Genomic DNA, 18601 nt, shown 5'->3' with positions numbered 1-18601 from the left:
AAATGAAGCTGACTCAACTTTTACGTGGACCACACAACAAAAAAAAAATAATCCTGATTGAATCCCCACCATTCAAACGTTCATGGATTCAGCAGGAATATTTATTTGCCATCCAAACTATGGATAAGGTCACAAACACCTGCATAAATAGGCCACACAAATGTCATTTATCCAAAGCTTTCGTGGCCTACATGGAAGTTTTTAATGGTCAATCGCCCGTGATTGCGCCCATCTGGGTATTGGAACTGCTTCATTTTTTTAGATCATGCCCTGAAATGAGCTCTCAGTACGGATGGACGGCTTGGATGTAATCACATCACAGTAGCCCCACAGTCAGGGTCCCGCCCAACTCGGTGGATCCGGGGTGTCACTTAATCCGCTCTCTCGGATATCATACTTGTGTGCCAGATTGGCACGTACCGACTGTGTCCTGTCCTCGCCTGGATAGACTCGGTCCAGGTAGGGCTCTGTGAGGCTTACCGTAATGTATAAGTTTTATCTACACCGTTCATTTATATTTTTCCATATCATTTAGGGTTTGAGACCAAAAATTAAAAAGATCCTAAGCTCAAGTGGACCACGCCACAAGAAGCAACGGTGATAATGACGCCTACAATTGAAACATTCCTACGCCTATGATGTTTATTTTCAGGTCACACAAAACATAAACCTAAATAAAAGGAAATATATATATATATATATATATATATATATATATATATATATATATCAATGTGAGCTCCCTGTGAAAGTCATGATGGGCCCACTTAACATCCCAACTCCCTGTGAAAGCCTTTCAAGGAAATCCGCGTCCCATCCAGGAGGCGGTCTTATTTTAACCGTATGGACCTAAAAGTCCGGTCAAGTGGACGCGGATTGCGTTCTACCCCTGCCGGGCTCCAGCTGGGAACGGTCAGGAGCTTTGAGTGGCCACTGTGATATATATGTATTATCCACACCGTCCATCCATTTTTTTCCTATTCTTTTAATACATGGGCCCAAAATTGAGTCAGATCCAAATCTCAAATAGACCACACCACAGGAAGCAGCGGGGATAATGATTCTCACTGTTGAAACTTTTCTAGGGCCCACCATAATGTTTATTTGCCATCGAACCCATTCATAAAGTTACATAGACCTGGATAAAGAAAGAAATAAAATATCAGCTCCATCCAAAACTTCTGTGGCCCCCAAAAATTTTTCAACTGTAAGAGTTTAATCCCCATTGTGTAGTCCACGTGCACCTTGGATCTGCCTAATTTTTAGTTCCATAATCTAAAATGATAGAAAAAAATAAATGGACGGTGTGGATAAGACCCATACATCACGGTGGCCACTCCTACCCGTTCCCAGCTGGAGACGGGCGGGGGTGGGACGCAATCCGCGTCCGCCCAAAGTAGGAGAGAAAATGACCACCGTAGACAAAACCTTTTACCCAGCGGTTTTTATGAAGGAATACAAACTTAAGTTACCAACTTAGACTAGCACGCGCGGACAGCGACTTTGAGGACGAAACTACCCCCTTTTACTGCCGTTGCTTTTCCACTCCCTTTAACAGAAAACACGTGCGCTTTTTCTCAGAACACATCCCTACGTTCCATTGCAACGAAAAACCGACGCACGGACGTTTTACTTATCATTTTCCTCACTAAAATTCGAACTTTATCATCTCCATATTATTATTCTACATTTGGCATTTTCCATCTTGGTGAGGGTTACGTGGAATCCTTCAAAGTGGTTGCACCTCCGGTCTTCGAAAAGGTTCAAATTAATCCCTCACTTGAAAGCATTCGTCCTCAACTTGCATTGAGTGAGGCTATGGTTGCTGAAGATATAGATATTAAAAAAAAAAACCCTAGTGTGAGTTACAGATTCTTTCCTTTGTAGTATTGAACAACGATTAACTAAGTGCTCGTGGAAATTCAGCTTGTAATTCAGCAAAGGTGCTTGGTCAAACTTAGCCATTGCACACTTTAATTCGAAGAAAGAACTCATGGAAATTGAGACAAGCGGAAGTCTCGTCGAATTTTATGTGAAGTTCGGTGAATTTCATGTCAGGCTCTTATAATTTCATTTGTTAGGCTTAGTCAATTTTATGCGTTGATCGTTCAAATTCATATGAAACTTGTTTAATTCCATTTGAAGCTCACTCAATTTCATTTTAGGGCTCACTCATTGATTTTAGAGTCGCTCAATTTCATGTTTGCCCAGCTCAATTTAATGCTATGCTTGCTCAATTCAATGTTTGCCCAGCTCAATTTCATGGTAGGCTCGGTCAATTCAATGTTTGCCCAACTCAATTTCATGCTAGGCTTGCTCAATTCAATGTTCCCTCAACTCAATTTCATGGTAGAATTGCTCAATTTAATGTTTGCCCAACTCAATCTCATGCTAGGCTCACTCAATTTAATGTTTGCATTGATAAATTTCATATTTGCCTCAATGAATTTCATTCTTGTCTCACTCAATTTCATGTTTGCGTTGCTTAATTTCTAGTTTGCCACGCTCAATTTTTAGTTTGCCATGCTCAATTTCAGCTTCCTCGCTCAAATGTCAGTTTGCCTCGCTTAATATATACTTTACCTCGCTCAATTTTCCCTCTTCCCTCGCTGAATTTCTAGTTTACCTCGTTCAAAATCTAGGTTGCGTAACTAAATTTTCAGGCTTCCCTTGCTCAATTATTTCTTTTCCGTCGCTCAAATTCTAACTTCCCTCGATCGATTTCATTTTTCCCTCATTCAATTTCTAGTTTGCCTCGCCCAATTTCTAACCTATCTCGCTGAACTTTCGCTTTTCCCTCATTGAATATCTAGTTTGCCTCGTTTAATTTATAGGCTACGTCGCTGAATTTCTAGTTTGCCTCGTTCAATTTATAAGTTGCGTCGCTGAATTTTCATGTTTGCCTTAATCATTTCCATGTTTGCCGCGCTTAATTTTAGTTAAGGTTTATTCCATTTTATCTGAAGCTCGCTCAAATTTATCAAGTGCTTGATATTTAGTATTAACATATATGATGTAATGCTTAAATTCTTATTACTCTAATTCTAATTAACCATGTGTAGAGAATTTAGCCTTGTATCCCCTTATGATACATTTGTGATTGCTTAAATATGGGTATATTTCTAGTAGATATGACATGAACCGTTAAATTACATTTTATTTTATCTTATAAACCATACAATGTGGAATATTTGTCGAATGTTGAATGAACTTTTAAATATTCCAAATTGCTTAACCATACTTGAGATTGATATGACACGTTTGTGGGCCGTCATTTGAGCTTAGAGGAATTATAAGAATTCATGTTAAATTCATGTGTTGATGTTTAATATCATGATTTGATAATGTGTACAATTTAAAGAGCAATCTGGCCAAATTTTAAGGGATGTACGTGGGTACCATGATGCCATGATGCATAACATCCACCCATGACATATGAGCTTTACCGGGTGCTCAATGTAAGCCACATGCTGCTCCAGTTACTAGAATAGCTAATTGAACCTATATAGAATTCCCTCAGAAGAAGTATAATTGCGAACCTAGAGACGCAAAAGTTTAGGACCCTTAGGAAATTTCAATTTTAGTTGTTTGAACGTAGAAATGAAACTTAGGTTCCCTTGAAATCATTAGAATAGTCATTCAAACTTGGTTGGAATTACTTTGGAATTATGACATTTGAGAAGATATAGACTCAATATTTTAAGTTCTCTAGGAGATTGCCTGCATAACCATGAAACCTAGGAACAAAACCTAGGTCCCCATTAAAAACTTTTAGAATGATTGTTTGAACTTAGAACTAAACTTAGGAATTATGGGAGACAAACTGCTATGATGTATATTAGACTAAACAAAAACGTTCCTTGAACTTGACCTCCAATGAACTTTTTAGCAACTTAGGATTTGATATTTACCATAATTTTTCTTAGTTGAAATGACATTGCAAAGACACTCAGTAGACAGTAGGTGAAATGAGTTTAGGCATTGTAAGCAGTTCCTTACCCATTACATTGTACATTAGATCAAATTTAAGCACTCCCTACACTTAAAACCCGCACTAGGAGTTAAAAATGAAAATTCACTAAGAAATCTCATTAGTTAGAGATGATATTTCTCATAACTTTTAGCAATTAGCACTAATTAGAAGCGAATGTATAAAGGTTTGAGAAAAAAATTTCAGCTCTAAATGGAGCATATTGAGACTAGGATTTTGTATTTCGAATCGCCAAATACATCTCGTTGATCAGAAACAACATCTCTCGTATTCTCTAACAGTTAGAAATAATTAATAGTGAAATTTTAGGTGAAATTTCAACCCTAGACTCTGCTTGTTGAGACTAGCTTTGAAAATATATGTAAGTTTAACATATTTTAAACCCAAATCCTCATGTAGAAATGTTAGGTTCGTATATTTTTTTTGAAAGTGTACTAGGCCATCATAGAATTGTCCCTTGTTAAAATAGAAGACTATATGGATATTCCATGATAGATAGCATCACTGAATTTAATAAGCACCACATGAAATCATTCTTATCTCTGAATTTGTAATCCATATAAGCTCTTCTTGTTTATTTAAAAAAATTTAACGCATTGCATACATTTTATTTCCTTAAGCTATGTATCATTGTCATTTATTATGGAACGTGAGTACTTGCTCCTCTATTATTTAATTGAGTTTTGTCTTATGGCAAGCTTCCATTGCATAATGATTCACTAATATAATGTCATTGTATTGGTTTTCAGATAATGTCTACGAGAATCATCTGCTGTTATGGCGGGAAGATTGAATATGAGAACAAGCGATACTCGTACACTGGTGGGGATTCGAAAACTTTTTCGCTACGTGTCGAGACTACGTATGAGGAGCTTCTATCTAGAATTTATAGGATTATTAAGAGTCAACCAACAGATTGTGATATTAGGATGAAAGTAATGTATCCTTGCACAAATGAATCAATCCCTCCAATCGTAATCGCAGACGACGATGACGTGCGAGAGTTCCTGGTAACACAGTTGGAGCATTCGGATAAATTCATTCCCTTAGTCATCGAGACAACGCAACACATTAATTGGACAACACGCATAGACAGCTTGCCTGAGGAGCATGGCGTGAAATTTGAATACAGGGCATCTCCATTACAAGTGATAGTGAGCAACGATCAACTGCCCGAGCCGCCTCAAACATCAAACTTTGTGAGTAGCCAAGTCAGCTGGGCACGTGACCTTAACCTCACTTATGAGTATATGGCACCGCCTTTAGCAACAACAGCAGATCTGCCATCATCATCCACCACCCGAGCTGTACGTGTAAGCGACATTCCGCTTCCAAACCTTGCTAAAAGCGGAAACTTCATCACTCGTCAAGTTCCCGTGCCATTTGATGATGATGTATTCACCAATGCAGTACTGCTAGAATATACAGATTCGTTGAGTGAACTGATCGATATAGCTATTGGACAAACATTTAAGGACAAGAGTTGATGCCAGCATGTTCTAAGCCAATTTGCAATTCACAATAAATTCCAGTATAAGGTACTGTACTCAAATTCTAGCAGATTTAACGTGGTGTGCTTTGAAGATAAATGCGACTGAAGGGTTGACGCAACTCGGGTGAATGATACCGGGATATTCAAGATACGGAATTATACGTCAAAACACACGTGCGGCATGTCGTGGATGAAGAATGATCACCGGCAAGCAAGCAGTAAGTTAGCATGTGATCTGGTTGTTAGCCGCAATGAGCAACGGTTAGGTTTGAGGCCACGTGATATTATCTTCGCTATGCAAGAGAAATATAATATTCTTATCAGTTATAGAAAGGCATGGAAAGCTAAGGAGCTTACAATTAAGCAGGTGATGGGGTGTTACGAAGACTCTTACAATCAACTCCCCTTGTATTTGCATGAGTTGAGGATGGTCAACCCGGGGACGGTGACTGTCGTGCTTGTTAACCAAGAGACTTGGAGGTTTGAGAGGTGTTTTGTAGCGCTCGGACAATGCGTTCAAAGTTTTCAGAATTGTATGCGGAGGGTATTAGGTATTAGACATTGACGGGACACACTTAAAGGGTAAATACAAGGGTGTTCTATTCATCGCCACGGCCTTGGATGGGGACAATCATATATTTCTAATTGCGTTTGGCATCGGGGAATCAGAGAACAGTATGAGTTGGAATTGGTTCCTTACCTACCTTAACGATGCGTTAGGGTATCTGGAGGGTCTTGTGATTATTTTCGATCGACATAAAGGTTTAATGAAAGAGGTTCCCCAAGTATTCCCACATGCAATTCATAGGTATTGTGCATACCATATTTATAGAAACTTGGTGGACACCTTTAAAGACAAGTCGTTGGAGATATACTACTGGCGGGCAGTTAAGACTTGCAGGAGGGCTGAATTTGAAAAATTAATGCATGATATTAAAATGGCCAACCCCCCATTACATGCATGGCTGACAGAAATCGGCTACGAAAGATGGGCATCTTCGCACTTTCAGGTAAAAGATTCAACTTGGTCACCACAAACATATCTGAGTGTGTTAACGCCCTCTTCAAAGAAGCACGGGAATACCCTGTTACTAAATTGATAGAGGCCGTAAGATGTAAGATACAAGAATTGTTTTACAAGAGAAGAGAATCTGCAGCCTCATTTGTACGTCCGTTGACACCATGGGTGGAGCAACAGTTGAAGGATCTTATACAGAAGGCGCGAGATGTTCGCTGTCATCCGATTTCTCGAGATGAGTACTACGTCATGGGAGATTATAATGATACAGTCAAGCTCAGCTCGCTTTCATGTATATGTTGTGAGTTTGACATGAAGGGGTAGCCTTATATGCATGTCTTGTCCGCATGTATAAACCACAATCTTCTTCATTACTCGTACTGCTCCCCATTCTACACATCGCAAAATTACTTGAGCACATATAACGAATCGGTGTACCCAGTACGTGACATGAGCGAATGGGAGATTACAGATGGCTTCAAGTAGTATTGTGCGAAAATTAAACCCCTGGGACAGAAGAGGCCATTTGGAAGACCAAAAAAGTTAAGAATTCCCTCGCGTTGAGAAGAATCAAAAACATTAAAGTGCGGTTGATGCAAACAATCCGGGCATAATCGCTGGACGTGCAAGTTTCTCATACCTGATGTGTAACATACTTTGTAATTTATTTAGTGTTTTGTATGATATATATTGTAATATATTTCCTCTCATGTAATAATCTTTTGGTTGTCTTGCTCAATTTCTAAGTTGCCTCGCTCATTTTCAGTTTGTCGTACTGAATTTCTTATATTGCCTCACTTAATTTCTTATGTTATAATATATTGGCACTGATATGATAGTCTGAGTTTTCAACACAAGCATAAGGAGCCCTCTTCAAAATCTACTGTGTAAAACCAAGTTGCCAGGAGCACCTGAGCATAAAACTAAGGCTGGACAATTACACGATGATACAAAGATGACAATGGAACAAAGGAAATTAAGAGTAATGTTAAAAAATAAAAAAAATTGAGCAGAAAAGAAAAGAAACACAATATTGGGCTGATTGCAAAAGATTACTGTGTAAAACCAAGCTGGCATAATGATTTCAGAACCAGTAAGATAACCCAATATAGTTTTAATCGACCCTTTTGCAGTCAACCCATCCCTTGGATCAACTCTCCCAAGGCCATCATGATTAGAGAAGGAACTCGAACTGAAATGCACAGACATGAAAATTTGTTGTCACTCCATGATTACTGTAAACCTCATACAATGTATATAACATGAAATGGTACATGAACGGGATGACAATGTACAAAGTATATTTAACAATGAAATTAATACTCCGTATAATACATCTTTCCAAAAATCTTCCCATGCCCTGGACAAATATTATCTACGGACTAGAGACAAGCAATCATATGCTATTGACTTCCTCCAATCGGTGGTGAATTTTTGCATGTCTGTTCCCGCCAAGGTGAGACCACTACACAAAATGTCGATGAATTTCATTACGAATATGCCGTAGTCATAACCATTATGCTGCTTCGGCGCAGATTCATCCACTCTGATGGACCAATTCTTTCCTTCAAGCGCAGTGCTGTCTCCAGTGGCATGAAAGAGCATGGGGAGTGCATCAGTCATGTTCTTCATCTGCTGCTTATACTTCGGTATTACATTTGTGCATAAGCTATCCACAACAACGATTTCTCTTACTCTAGATAACCAACAAAAATCAATGTGAATTTTCATGATTTATGGGCGCATAGACTTGTCCATGATTCACAAAATAATATATTAGTCAAAACATGATAGAATACATAACAGTAAGAGATGATATTCTGTGACAAGTGCATTACCCGTTCATAACACCAAATCGCTTTGGCGTATGGTTTATCTCATTGCTTGGCAATTGCGTAAGCCGTGGTCAGCTGGCTTATTAGCGAGACCCGTTCTGATGCCGATTTCGAGGCCCAGTATGCGATCAAAATCGGCAAACACCCCTCAAGGCTTTACTGTTACAAACATGATCAAAGTTCAATACATGTAAGAAAATAAAATCTTCAAACAGATTAAAGATTGACGAAATAAACAGTTACCGTAAAATACGTAGGACAGAACTTGCAATCCTGACGATATATTATTGAAAGGTCGTTATGCCTTTTCTCAAGGAACTCGATGTATGTGTCGATAGCCTAATCAATAGGATAGTACAATTTAGTTATAGATTAATATAACAATTAATTATATGTCAATCAATGCATATAGAGAATAAATTAGTAATGCTTACCTCGCTATCAACCCACATCCTTCATCCATATCGTACTGACCATTTTCATGCTGGCATGTCCTTGTTTGCTTCATACCAGTCCTCTACCTCTTTCACCTCATACGCGGATAATGCTCTGAAAGGATGCATATGTAGAGGAAATGGTATCGGAGAAGTAGCAAAAGCGGTTACTTGGTTGGGTTCGGGAACCGCCTCATGGGTTGTGTCGAATGCAGACAGGGACAAGTACGGCGACATCTTGTAATATGATGGCTTCGGTATCCTTTTGGTTCTTCTTTCATAAACGGGATGAGAAGTGGATGCATTCAATACATTACCTTTGGCATTACTATACAATTACACATCCAGATCCTCGTATCCAAGTTCTTTATCGTCAATATTATTTAGTTCCCCTCCCTTCCTCAACTCCTTACCCTCCTCCATCACAAAACGTCTCTTCTGTGTATAACTACCTTCCTTCTCCTTATTAAACTCCTCCCTCTCATTCGCTAACTTTTCCATCTCCTCAAAAAATAAATCCTTCTCCCTCTTCAATTGTTCTTTCTCTTTCAGTAAGGTATCCCTCTCATCAAACATTGCTTCTTTCCTCCTTATTTCTTCCCTCTCTTTTCTCAATTCGTCCCTCTCCTTCTTCAATTCCTCTCTCTCCTTCTTTAACTCTTCTCTCTCAATCCGACATTCCTCCATAAAAAGAACATTCTTCATAATACCCACCCTCGGTCCCTCTCCCTCCACGCCTTTCTCATTGTTATCATCTGACTCGTCATCCTCCTCATGATCAATCTCATTACCCTCCTCATCCTCCTCATCATCTTCCTAGGTCTCAGTGAGCTGCAAAATGTATACATGGATATGTCAGAGTAAGGATAACTTAATAATGGTAAATAAAATATAGTTCATTTTTCATAACATCTCACCTGGAAACTGTCATGCACCGAGCGAACGGCATCCGTTTCCCATTCTCGTAGTGTTGGTTCTAATTTCATTACTACTGATGTCTGTAAAAGAACAAAGAGTAATGTTAAATATAAAAACGTATATGTCAAGTTAAGCAATATAAATGGAAGAGATATATATAAACTTACAGCTCTACTCTCGAAAATAACATGTATTCTCTTGTACCTCCAACCCTTCCAGCCTCGATATTGAATGAAGCGTGGAATTTGATGGGGAACATATGAAACAACACATTCTTGTAGGGCCGGTAATATCTCTACTGCTCATACTTGTTAGAATGAAATTGCATCCGGTTAAAAATTTAAAATTAATTATAAAGGAAAAACATATAGAAAATAAAAGGTGTTCTTACTTGTAAAGGAAGGACGCAACCATACACAGTGTACCGAGGGGAACTTGATGCGGTAACGGCAGATTCGATTCCTTGCGACATTGTATTGTATCCCAAACTACTCAAGGGATACCTATAGAAATCATCTAGCGAGTCCACCAGATGAATATAATTCATGTTGCACCTGGTTTTCGGTTCGTTTCCCCTAAGAAAGTACTCCACAACTAGAAGTAGGGCAACCTTCACGACGTCCTCATGGTTATTGGTGTCAACTAATCTCTCAAATACGTCCATTATGTGCTTCTTTAATACTGGATATTCTTTAAAGTATTTGTCTCTTAATGTATTCGTAGTGCAAGAAATATTTGGAACAGTAAGATCTCCAATCTTAAGACCGGTAATGAGGGCGAAGTCCATCTCGGTAAACTGCAATCGCCTCCCCCTGATCTCAAATACTAGATCACCTTTGTATCTTATAAGAAGAATGTGAAATAAAGCCCCTATAAATCTAAAGGATGTAATATATAATAGAAACGAGAAAGGAGATTGCCTAAACAAATTTAGCCGACTATCGTGCTTCTCTACTCCACCCTTCACCTTGTCAAACCACCATGTCAGTGTACACCTAAATGTTGGGTTGGAGATTACGACAGAATATTTGTCGCCTGCAGAGATGAATTGAAAAACATATCAAACATAAAATTCACAAGATAAACATAGTGGACAAAATCAGATATAATTGAAAACAATGTATCTATGATCTTATGAATAGGTTTGATAACAAACAAACAAGTTATCCCTATGAGCATGTTATCCATGTTAACACAATGATCGTGGTGATGTATTATTGACATCCTTATACATTGGTGATTTAATATTCACAAACAATGATAGTGTTATGGTTGATGAGTTCATAAAGGCTACTTCGTAAATTTGAAATGACAAATATGGGTCTTATGGCATATTATCTTAAATCAGGATAAATTAAATAGATGAAGTAATTTTTACATTTAAGAACACGTATATTCGTGAAACTCTAAAAATCATTGAGATGAAAAATTCTAAATTACTGTGCATACTCATGGAAATCACGTTGAAATTGAGCAACGACAAGAAAAACCACTGTTTCCCGTGGTATGATCCACTTGATCTTTTGATATGCTTCAATTTGGGGCTAAACCGCTTAAATTAGATGGAAGAATGGATGGACAGCGTGGATATACTACGGGCCAAACTGGAAATTGAGCGGGCCAAATTGGAAATGAAATTGAGCGGGCCAAACTGGAAATTGAGCGAGACAAACTGAAAATACAATGGGACAAAGTATAAAGTTCATTTCATCATCCACCAAAATTACAAAGTATACTATACATCCACCCATGCACTTCCAGCAAATATTAAATTGAGTGGAACAAACTAGAAAATCAGCGGGGCAAACTAGAAAATCATTATACTCACTGTTTCCCGTGGTATGATCCACTTCATATTTTCATATGCTTCAATTTCGGGCTCAACCCCTTAAATTAGATAGAAAAACGGATGGACGGCGTGGATATACTACATGAAACAAATTGGCTACTCCCCCTGCCACCAGCCAATGGCTGGTGTTCGGTGCTCTGTGGGCCCCATCATGATGTATGTGTTTCAACCATGCCGTCCATCTATTTTTATATATCATTTTACAATATTATACAAAAAATGAGGTATATCCTAATCTTAATTGAACCACATTACAGGAAACAGTGTTTAATGAACATCGACCATTAAAAACTTTTGGTGGCCATAAAAGTATTAGATCAAGATGATCTTTGTTTTTACCCTTCATCTGGGTCTTTATGACGTAATAAACAGATTGGATTTCAGATAAACAATACAGTGGGCCTCAGGAGGATTTAAATGATGGATATCCAATCACTATTGTTTTCCTGTATTGTGGTACATCTAAGATTTATATCCCTCTTATTTTTAGGATAAAGTCCTGGAATGAACTTTAAAAATGGATGAACGAAATGGATGAAACACATACATCATGGTGGGGCCCACAGAGCACCGACCACCAGCCACAGGGCTGGTGTTAGGGGGAGTAGCCAATCTGTTTCCTATACTAAATACATTCAATGTGGGTCCAACTGAGTTTAAAATATACCTGTGGTATGTGCTTTCTTCATTAGACCGACCATTTTCAGAAGAAGACAAAATGTTGATCGGGGGGGCCCACAGAAAGGGTTTTTTTTGTCTTTCTAACGGTAAAAAAAGGGATGAAAGCAACGGCAGTGAAGCAGCAGTGGAATGGAAGAGGAAAAGCAAACAGTTGAAAGGGAGAAGAAAAGCAGTGGTGAAAAGGAGGGAGAGGAAACGCAGCAGTGCAGGAGTTTTCGACTTCATTTTTTCCAAAATGGAAAGAGGAAAGTGAGGGAGTGGAAAAGCAACGGCGGTAAAAAGGAGGGGTAGTTTCGTCCTCAAAGACGCTGTCCGCACGTGCTAACCTAAGTTGGTAACTTAAGTTTGTATTCCTTCCTTCGTAAAAACCGCTGGGTAAAAGGTTTTGTCTACAGTGGTCATTTTCTCCAAAGTAGGATGTCGCACCACCGTACCTCCCTCTCCCCACTGCCCTCCGTATTTCACTGAATTTCACTGTGGTGTGGCCGACATGAAATTTGGGTTAGGATGATTTTTAGTATATGGGAGTAAGATGATGAGATTCATCCGATGGACGGTTTGGATGGAATAGCTACGTCACTACAGATCCCACGCAGCTCAAACGTCTGGGAAGTCACGTTTGAACGTATGGGATCATTCCCCTCAGTTTAACGAATACAGTTACATGTTGATCGGGATTGTTGTGTGGACCACCACGTGAATAAATCATATCCACCCATCCACCTGATGCACTACCGAATCAACGTTCCTGATCATTAGACGTTGGTGCCATGCTCCAATAGACGTACGTTCGCACGGAACTTCATGATGGGAAACGGATTGGCTACTCCCCCTGCCAGCAGCCAATGACTGATGGTCGGTACTCTGTGGGCCCCACCATGATGTATGTGTTTCATCCATGCCGTCCATCTATTTTTCTAGATAATTTTATAATATGAGACCAAAAATTAGTTATATACCAATCTCAGGTGAACCACATTACAAGAAACAGTGTTGAATGAATGTTGACAATTAAAAACTTTTTGTGTGCCATAAAAGTTTTGGATGATGCTGATCTTTGTTTTTTTCCCTTCATATGGGTCTGTATTACCTAATCAACAGATTGGATGTCAAATAAACAGTACATTGGTCTTAGGAGGATTTTAGTGGTGGATATCCAATCACTATTGTTTTATTGTGGTGTGGTCCACCTGAGATTTATATTCCTCTAAATGTTTGGTACCAAACCTTAAAATTATCTGTAAAAATGGATGAACGGAATGGATGAAACACATACATCATGTTGGAGCCCACAGATCGCCGACCACCAGCCACTGGGCTGGTAGCAGGGTGAGCAGCCAATCCGTTCTCTTCATGATGTACGTGGTACAGTAGAAAGCATGTTAAAGGGTATTGCCCTAACCATGTGGACCACCTTGATGCATATTCTGTATATCCACACCGTCCATCAGGTGTTTTTAGCTCGTTTTAGGGTATGGTCTCAAAAATGAAGCACATCCAAATCTCAAGTGGACCACATTAGGGATTGAATTCTCACCATTAAAAGATTCTTTAGGGCTACGAAATTTTGGGTGAAGCTGATATTCGTGTTTTCCCTTCATCCAGGCATGTGTGACCTTATCAACAGGTCGGATGGAAAATAAACATTACCTAATCCGCCACTGTAATTATCATGCTTGTAGCTGCATTAGGGTCATTAGACAATGTAATCCATCCATGCGAACAGTCGATTATTTCCACATTTCGTTGCTACCGTTCAAAAATCACACCATCCAATTAATAACTTATATAATGGACGGTCACGATCCTCTAGGCCCTCATCAATGGGCCTTGCAGTCTTAGTCCGAGACCAGCCGATGATGGGCCAAGCCCAAAGACCCGACTGGCTGGCCCCATCCGTTGATGTTGAATCTGAACCATTGGATGTTTTTCTTAACGTCGTCCATCCAAGACGCTGACAACTACGATTGAGATCCTATAATAAGTCAGTGGTGGGCCTACCTCGTCATGGTGGAGATCGAGGACCACATCATGAGCGACTAGAGCGTCGGTCGTCCCTGCCCTCAACTGCATGTTACGTGTTTTTCACACGTGTGGTCTAAGTCGCAAACATGCCAATCACCGTCCACGTGTCGCCGTAGCCCTTGAAACTTCTCTTAACGCCTAAGCAAATGCAAGATTGAGCGTATCTTCTGGACCTTCTAGAATCTGACCTCGTCCCTTACTCCTCCGTCCAGCTATCCACGGTATCTCGACCCCTATGTTTGGACATGTTGGCCTCACATTCTAGTAATCCAGACCGTTGGAATGCTTTGAAGTGGAATGGACGGATGATGATTCTAAAATTACGTTGATTAAATTGTAAATTCATTCATTTTTCTGTGGAATTTGAACCGTTTGTTTTCTCTTCTTTTAACCGTCTATACTTTTTCCAATGATAAAAGAGTTATTACTCTTCATCGCTATTATTTTTTCATCTGATATACCATCTGTGTTATATTATATCATATTAACGTCTTGGATTACAAACATATGGGTCCCACTTTTCCAAACATAAGAATCAAGGATACCGTCCCCATATCCTCTTCTCGAGGATCATATAATTTCCCTACTTTCCTCTCCCATTAAGCAATCTCCTCCCTCTCTTTCTTCGTGCGTTGCTAAAGCGATTCGCGCGAGGAGAGATTGAGGAGGGACCCGCCCGCAACGTGGCTCGCGCAGGACATTTTGTGATTTTGGGACCCATCTCAGATACGTGCTAATTGGAAAAATCAGGACATTTTACCAACAAAGCGCCACATGTAAAAGAGAAATATGGACGGTGGTCAATGTTAGAAGAATATATCTGATCCAAATATAACTAAAACGGCTTAATTTGTATAATATATGATCATCTTCGTGTCCCAAAGTTAATGAACGGAATGGATTTCTTTTATATAGTAATTATCCGCGAATCTCATCCGTTCAATCGTTCTGAGAGAGAATCGCTCCATCCATTCAACGCCTCAACCGTTACGCGTCGGCTCCGCTCCGATATTTCAAAAGCCCTCACCATCGTATCTCCGCTTCTAGAAACGCGTTTTAGCAAACGTCATCACTCCTTCCCACTTACCAATCTCTCTCTCTCTCTCTCTCTCTCTCTCTCCTGACCCAAACTCCTCTCTCTCTTTGACAAATCCACACGCTTTGTTTCTTTCCTCGAACTTTCCTCTCTCTTGCCTCTAGTATCTCTATAAAAACATCTCCTTTCTCCCTTTGTCTCTACCTTACCTAATACAAACCGAAGAAAAAGATCTTCTTCTCTAAAATCACACATTAGAAAAATATCTAATTGCAATATTGAAAAATACCCACACCCAATGGAAAACCAGCAGTCCTTCTGGCAATTCAGCGACCAGCTTCGCCTCCAATCGACGAATTTCTCTAACCTCTCGATCAACGACAGCATTTGGGCGACGGCGAAGAGGCCCGAAGAGAGGAGGAATTTCGATAGCAGAGTCGGAGGGAAGGTCTCAAAGCAGAAAGGGACAGATTTTAATGGCTTCAATGACGGGTGGAAGATCAGCGGCAGCGGCGTTGGTGGTGGGCAGCAGAAGAACGTGAATGGGATTTTCAATAAGGAGATTTCGAAGAAGAAAAAGAACAACAACAACGACGATAACGATAAGAGCGGCAGTAAAGGAAATGGAAATAACGGAAATAACAGCGTAGATAAGAGATTCAAGACTCTCCCGCCTTCGGAAGCTCTCCCAAGAAATGAAACTGTTGGAGGGTATATATTCGTTTGTAACAATGATACGATGCAAGAGAATCTTCGACGGCAGTTGTTCGGTATGTGATTTCATCCCAATTTCATTTTACTGGGTTTCTGGTTTTTCCTGAAATTTCAACTTTTAGGATATATATACCTAAGCTCGGTGTATAAGCCTTTTGCTGTCCATTTGGTGGAGATGATCTACCTATTGGTTGATGAATTTTGCTTAAAGGCTGGGATTGTTTGATGGAAGTAATTCCGGGTTGTGGCTGACATCGCTGCGTGACTGATGGGGGATACACGCGTATACACTGAATTTCCGTGTATAATCTTCTTATACTTGGGAAAAAAAGAGGGTTTTTTAGCCAATGAAAAGAAAAGGATGTAGAATTTTAGAGAATTTCGAAGGATTTCGATTCTATAATTAAAATAGAAGAATTCGTTTTTCGAAATTCTTTTTAAAATTTTCTATCTTCAGGTCTTCCTCCTCGATACCGAGACTCCGTACGAGCGATAACGCCGGGATTGCCTCTCTTCCTTTACAACTATTCTACACATCAGCTTCACGGAATTTTCGAGGTTTGTATCTTATCCAGTTCATTTCATATATTTACGGGTAATGCCATTTCCATTTCCATTCCTCCCTTCAAAATGGTAAGGGTGATTTGGGAATGGAAGTATTCGATATTTCCGTATATATTAAATATATATATATTTATATGTTTAGGCTGCGAGCTTCGGAGGTACGAACATTGATCCAACGGCTTGGGAAGACAAAAAATGCATTGGCGAATCCCGTTTTCCTGCACAGGTATGTTTATATACCGAGACTCGGTGTATGTTAGTAGATAGCATGTTGTGTTTTACTCAGCACCAGAACATGTGTACACGTCTTCTAAATGGGCCATCTCGTTGCATGCTGTTGTAATCTGGACCAACCATCAGTCCGTCAATCAGACGGTTAGCGTTGTTTGAATTGTACGGGTTTGATGCTGTTTAGCGTTTGATTGGCATCTGTTTGAATGGCAGCCGAATCCTCTCCATAGCCTGTTGTAGGAAACGCGTGCAACACCTTACCTGCGTGTAGCCCACCGTGATTTATATGTGAAATCCGCTCCGTCCATCAGTTTTTAAACCTTAGGTTCATCGCACATAACAAAAATCAACTCGATCCAAAACTCATCTGTTGATTGTCGGAACATCTTTTCATCCTTGGTGTGCGTTGATTAACGGGTTAGATGGAATCAATACGGTGGGGCCCGAAAGGTTTCTAGGGCCCACCTTGACTATAAATTTTTTTACCATCCAAACTGTTCATGATGTCTCATAGACGTGGATGAAGGAAAAACACAAATATCGGCTTGATCTAAAACTTCTGTGGCCCCTTAAGAAGTTTTCAACGGTGGGCGTTTAATCCCCACCTTGTGGTGCACTTGAGCTTGGACCTGCCTGATTTTTTGGATCGTGACCTAAAATGATATGGAAAAATGGATGGACGGTGTGGATAAACTACATACACCGCGTTTAATCCCCACAGTACAGCAGGTGTTCTAGAGTATTCCGGTCCGATTGTATGGTGGAGATGGTTTTCTCCGTACAAGTTTGATTGTTCTGGTTCTGGGTCCCACATAAGTTAAGGACAGAATTCAGACCGATAGTAGTTCGGGGCCCACCAAGCAGACGGTGGTTAGATGCCTTTAACTTATTATATTATTGCTGTTGGATTTTAGGTGAGGGTTGTAACAAGGAAGAACTGCGAACCCTTGGAAGAAGACTCTTTCCGTCCTATCCTTCACCACTACGACGGTCCCAAGTTCCGTCTCGAACTCAACATTCCAGAGGTAATTTTCCTGTTCTGACCAAAATGTCCTCGTGCTTTTTATGTAATGCCCTTCATGTCCTCATGTATTTTTCTTATTTTCAGGCACTAGCGCTCTTGGATATATTCGCAGAGACAAACGCTTGGGAAGAAATCCATACACAAAACAATACAACGTTGAAAATATAAAATAGAAAAAGAGGCAAAGGGGTAAAGGATACAGAGGGAGTTTTAGATAAAGATAGGGCTTTTTTCGCGAGAGCAATATACATACACCGGGGATTTGGTATATAGTCATGGGGTATATGATGTATATGGAGGCTTTAAAGTTTTGCCTCTTTTTGTGCCAGCTTCGATTATACACGATTAGATATGTGTAATAACGGGGATTTGGTATTTGTATTTAAGACTTATGTGGTGATGATGGTGATGTGGGTGGTTGAAATAATGTGCAGAAAATGGAGAAATCTTGGTGTATTTGGTAACCTTTCTTGATATGACTTGTTATTTTTATTGGTATGGGTAGCTGGCAGGTATGAGTCAAACGTTTTGCGTGGCAGTTGAACAGCCACCTTCTTCGACATGGTCTATGATCCTGACCGTCCAGATTGTCCATTAACTGCCCCCCACGTGGATTGGTTGACCATTAAGCGAGAACAAATACCAATGGACGATGGAGAATGGAGATTTGAATGTGGAAGGGTCCACAATGGACAAGGCTCACTTGTGAATTGACCCGGTTAATGTCAAGGTCGGTACGTACGCTCCCTGTCCGCACCCAACTCTCCTGATGATGGAATTGACCTCGAA

General features: G+C 39.8%; 1 protein-coding gene across 2 annotated transcripts; it reads left to right on the top strand.

Annotated features, from left to right (window-relative positions):
- Nucleotides 1–15374: 15374 nt before the first annotated feature.
- Nucleotides 15375–18268, top strand: LOC131245206 (B2 protein). Of its 2 annotated transcripts, XM_058244504.1 has the most exons (5): nt 15387–16049; nt 16451–16551; nt 16700–16783; nt 17703–17813; nt 17897–18268. In XM_058244504.1, the coding sequence occupies exons 1-5, from the start codon at nt 15578–15580 to the stop codon at nt 17978–17980; spliced, it is 852 nt and encodes a 283-aa protein (XP_058100487.1). In that variant the 5' UTR covers nt 15387–15577; the 3' UTR covers nt 17981–18268. The 2 variants fall into 2 exon arrangements, with proteins under 2 accessions (XP_058100488.1, XP_058100487.1); XM_058244505.1 differs by lacking the exons at nt 17703–17813; nt 17897–18268 and adding an exon at nt 17019–17287 and having other exon boundaries at nt 15375–16049; nt 16700–16883.
- Nucleotides 18269–18601: the final 333 nt, after the last annotated feature.

The sequence above is a fragment of the Magnolia sinica genome, chromosome 5 (genome assembly GCF_029962835.1).
Source record: "Magnolia sinica isolate HGM2019 chromosome 5, MsV1, whole genome shotgun sequence".
Lineage (NCBI taxonomy): Eukaryota > Viridiplantae > Streptophyta > Magnoliopsida > Magnoliales > Magnoliaceae > Magnolia > Magnolia sinica.
Note: the sequence above shows the minus strand (reverse complement) of the source record. Positions and strands in the feature narration are given on the sequence as shown.

Coding starts and splice junctions, on each gene's coding strand:
- LOC131245206 (XM_058244504.1), top strand. CDS start 15,578: ATGGAAAACCAGCAGTCCTTCTGGCAATTCAGCGACCAGCTTCGCCTC. Junction 16,784..17,702: donor AATCCCGTTTTCCTGCACAG/GTATGTTTATAT, acceptor GTTGGATTTTAG/GTGAGGGTTGTAACAAGGAA. Junction 17,814..17,896: donor TCGAACTCAACATTCCAGAG/GTAATTTTCCTG, acceptor TCTTATTTTCAG/GCACTAGCGCTCTTGGATAT.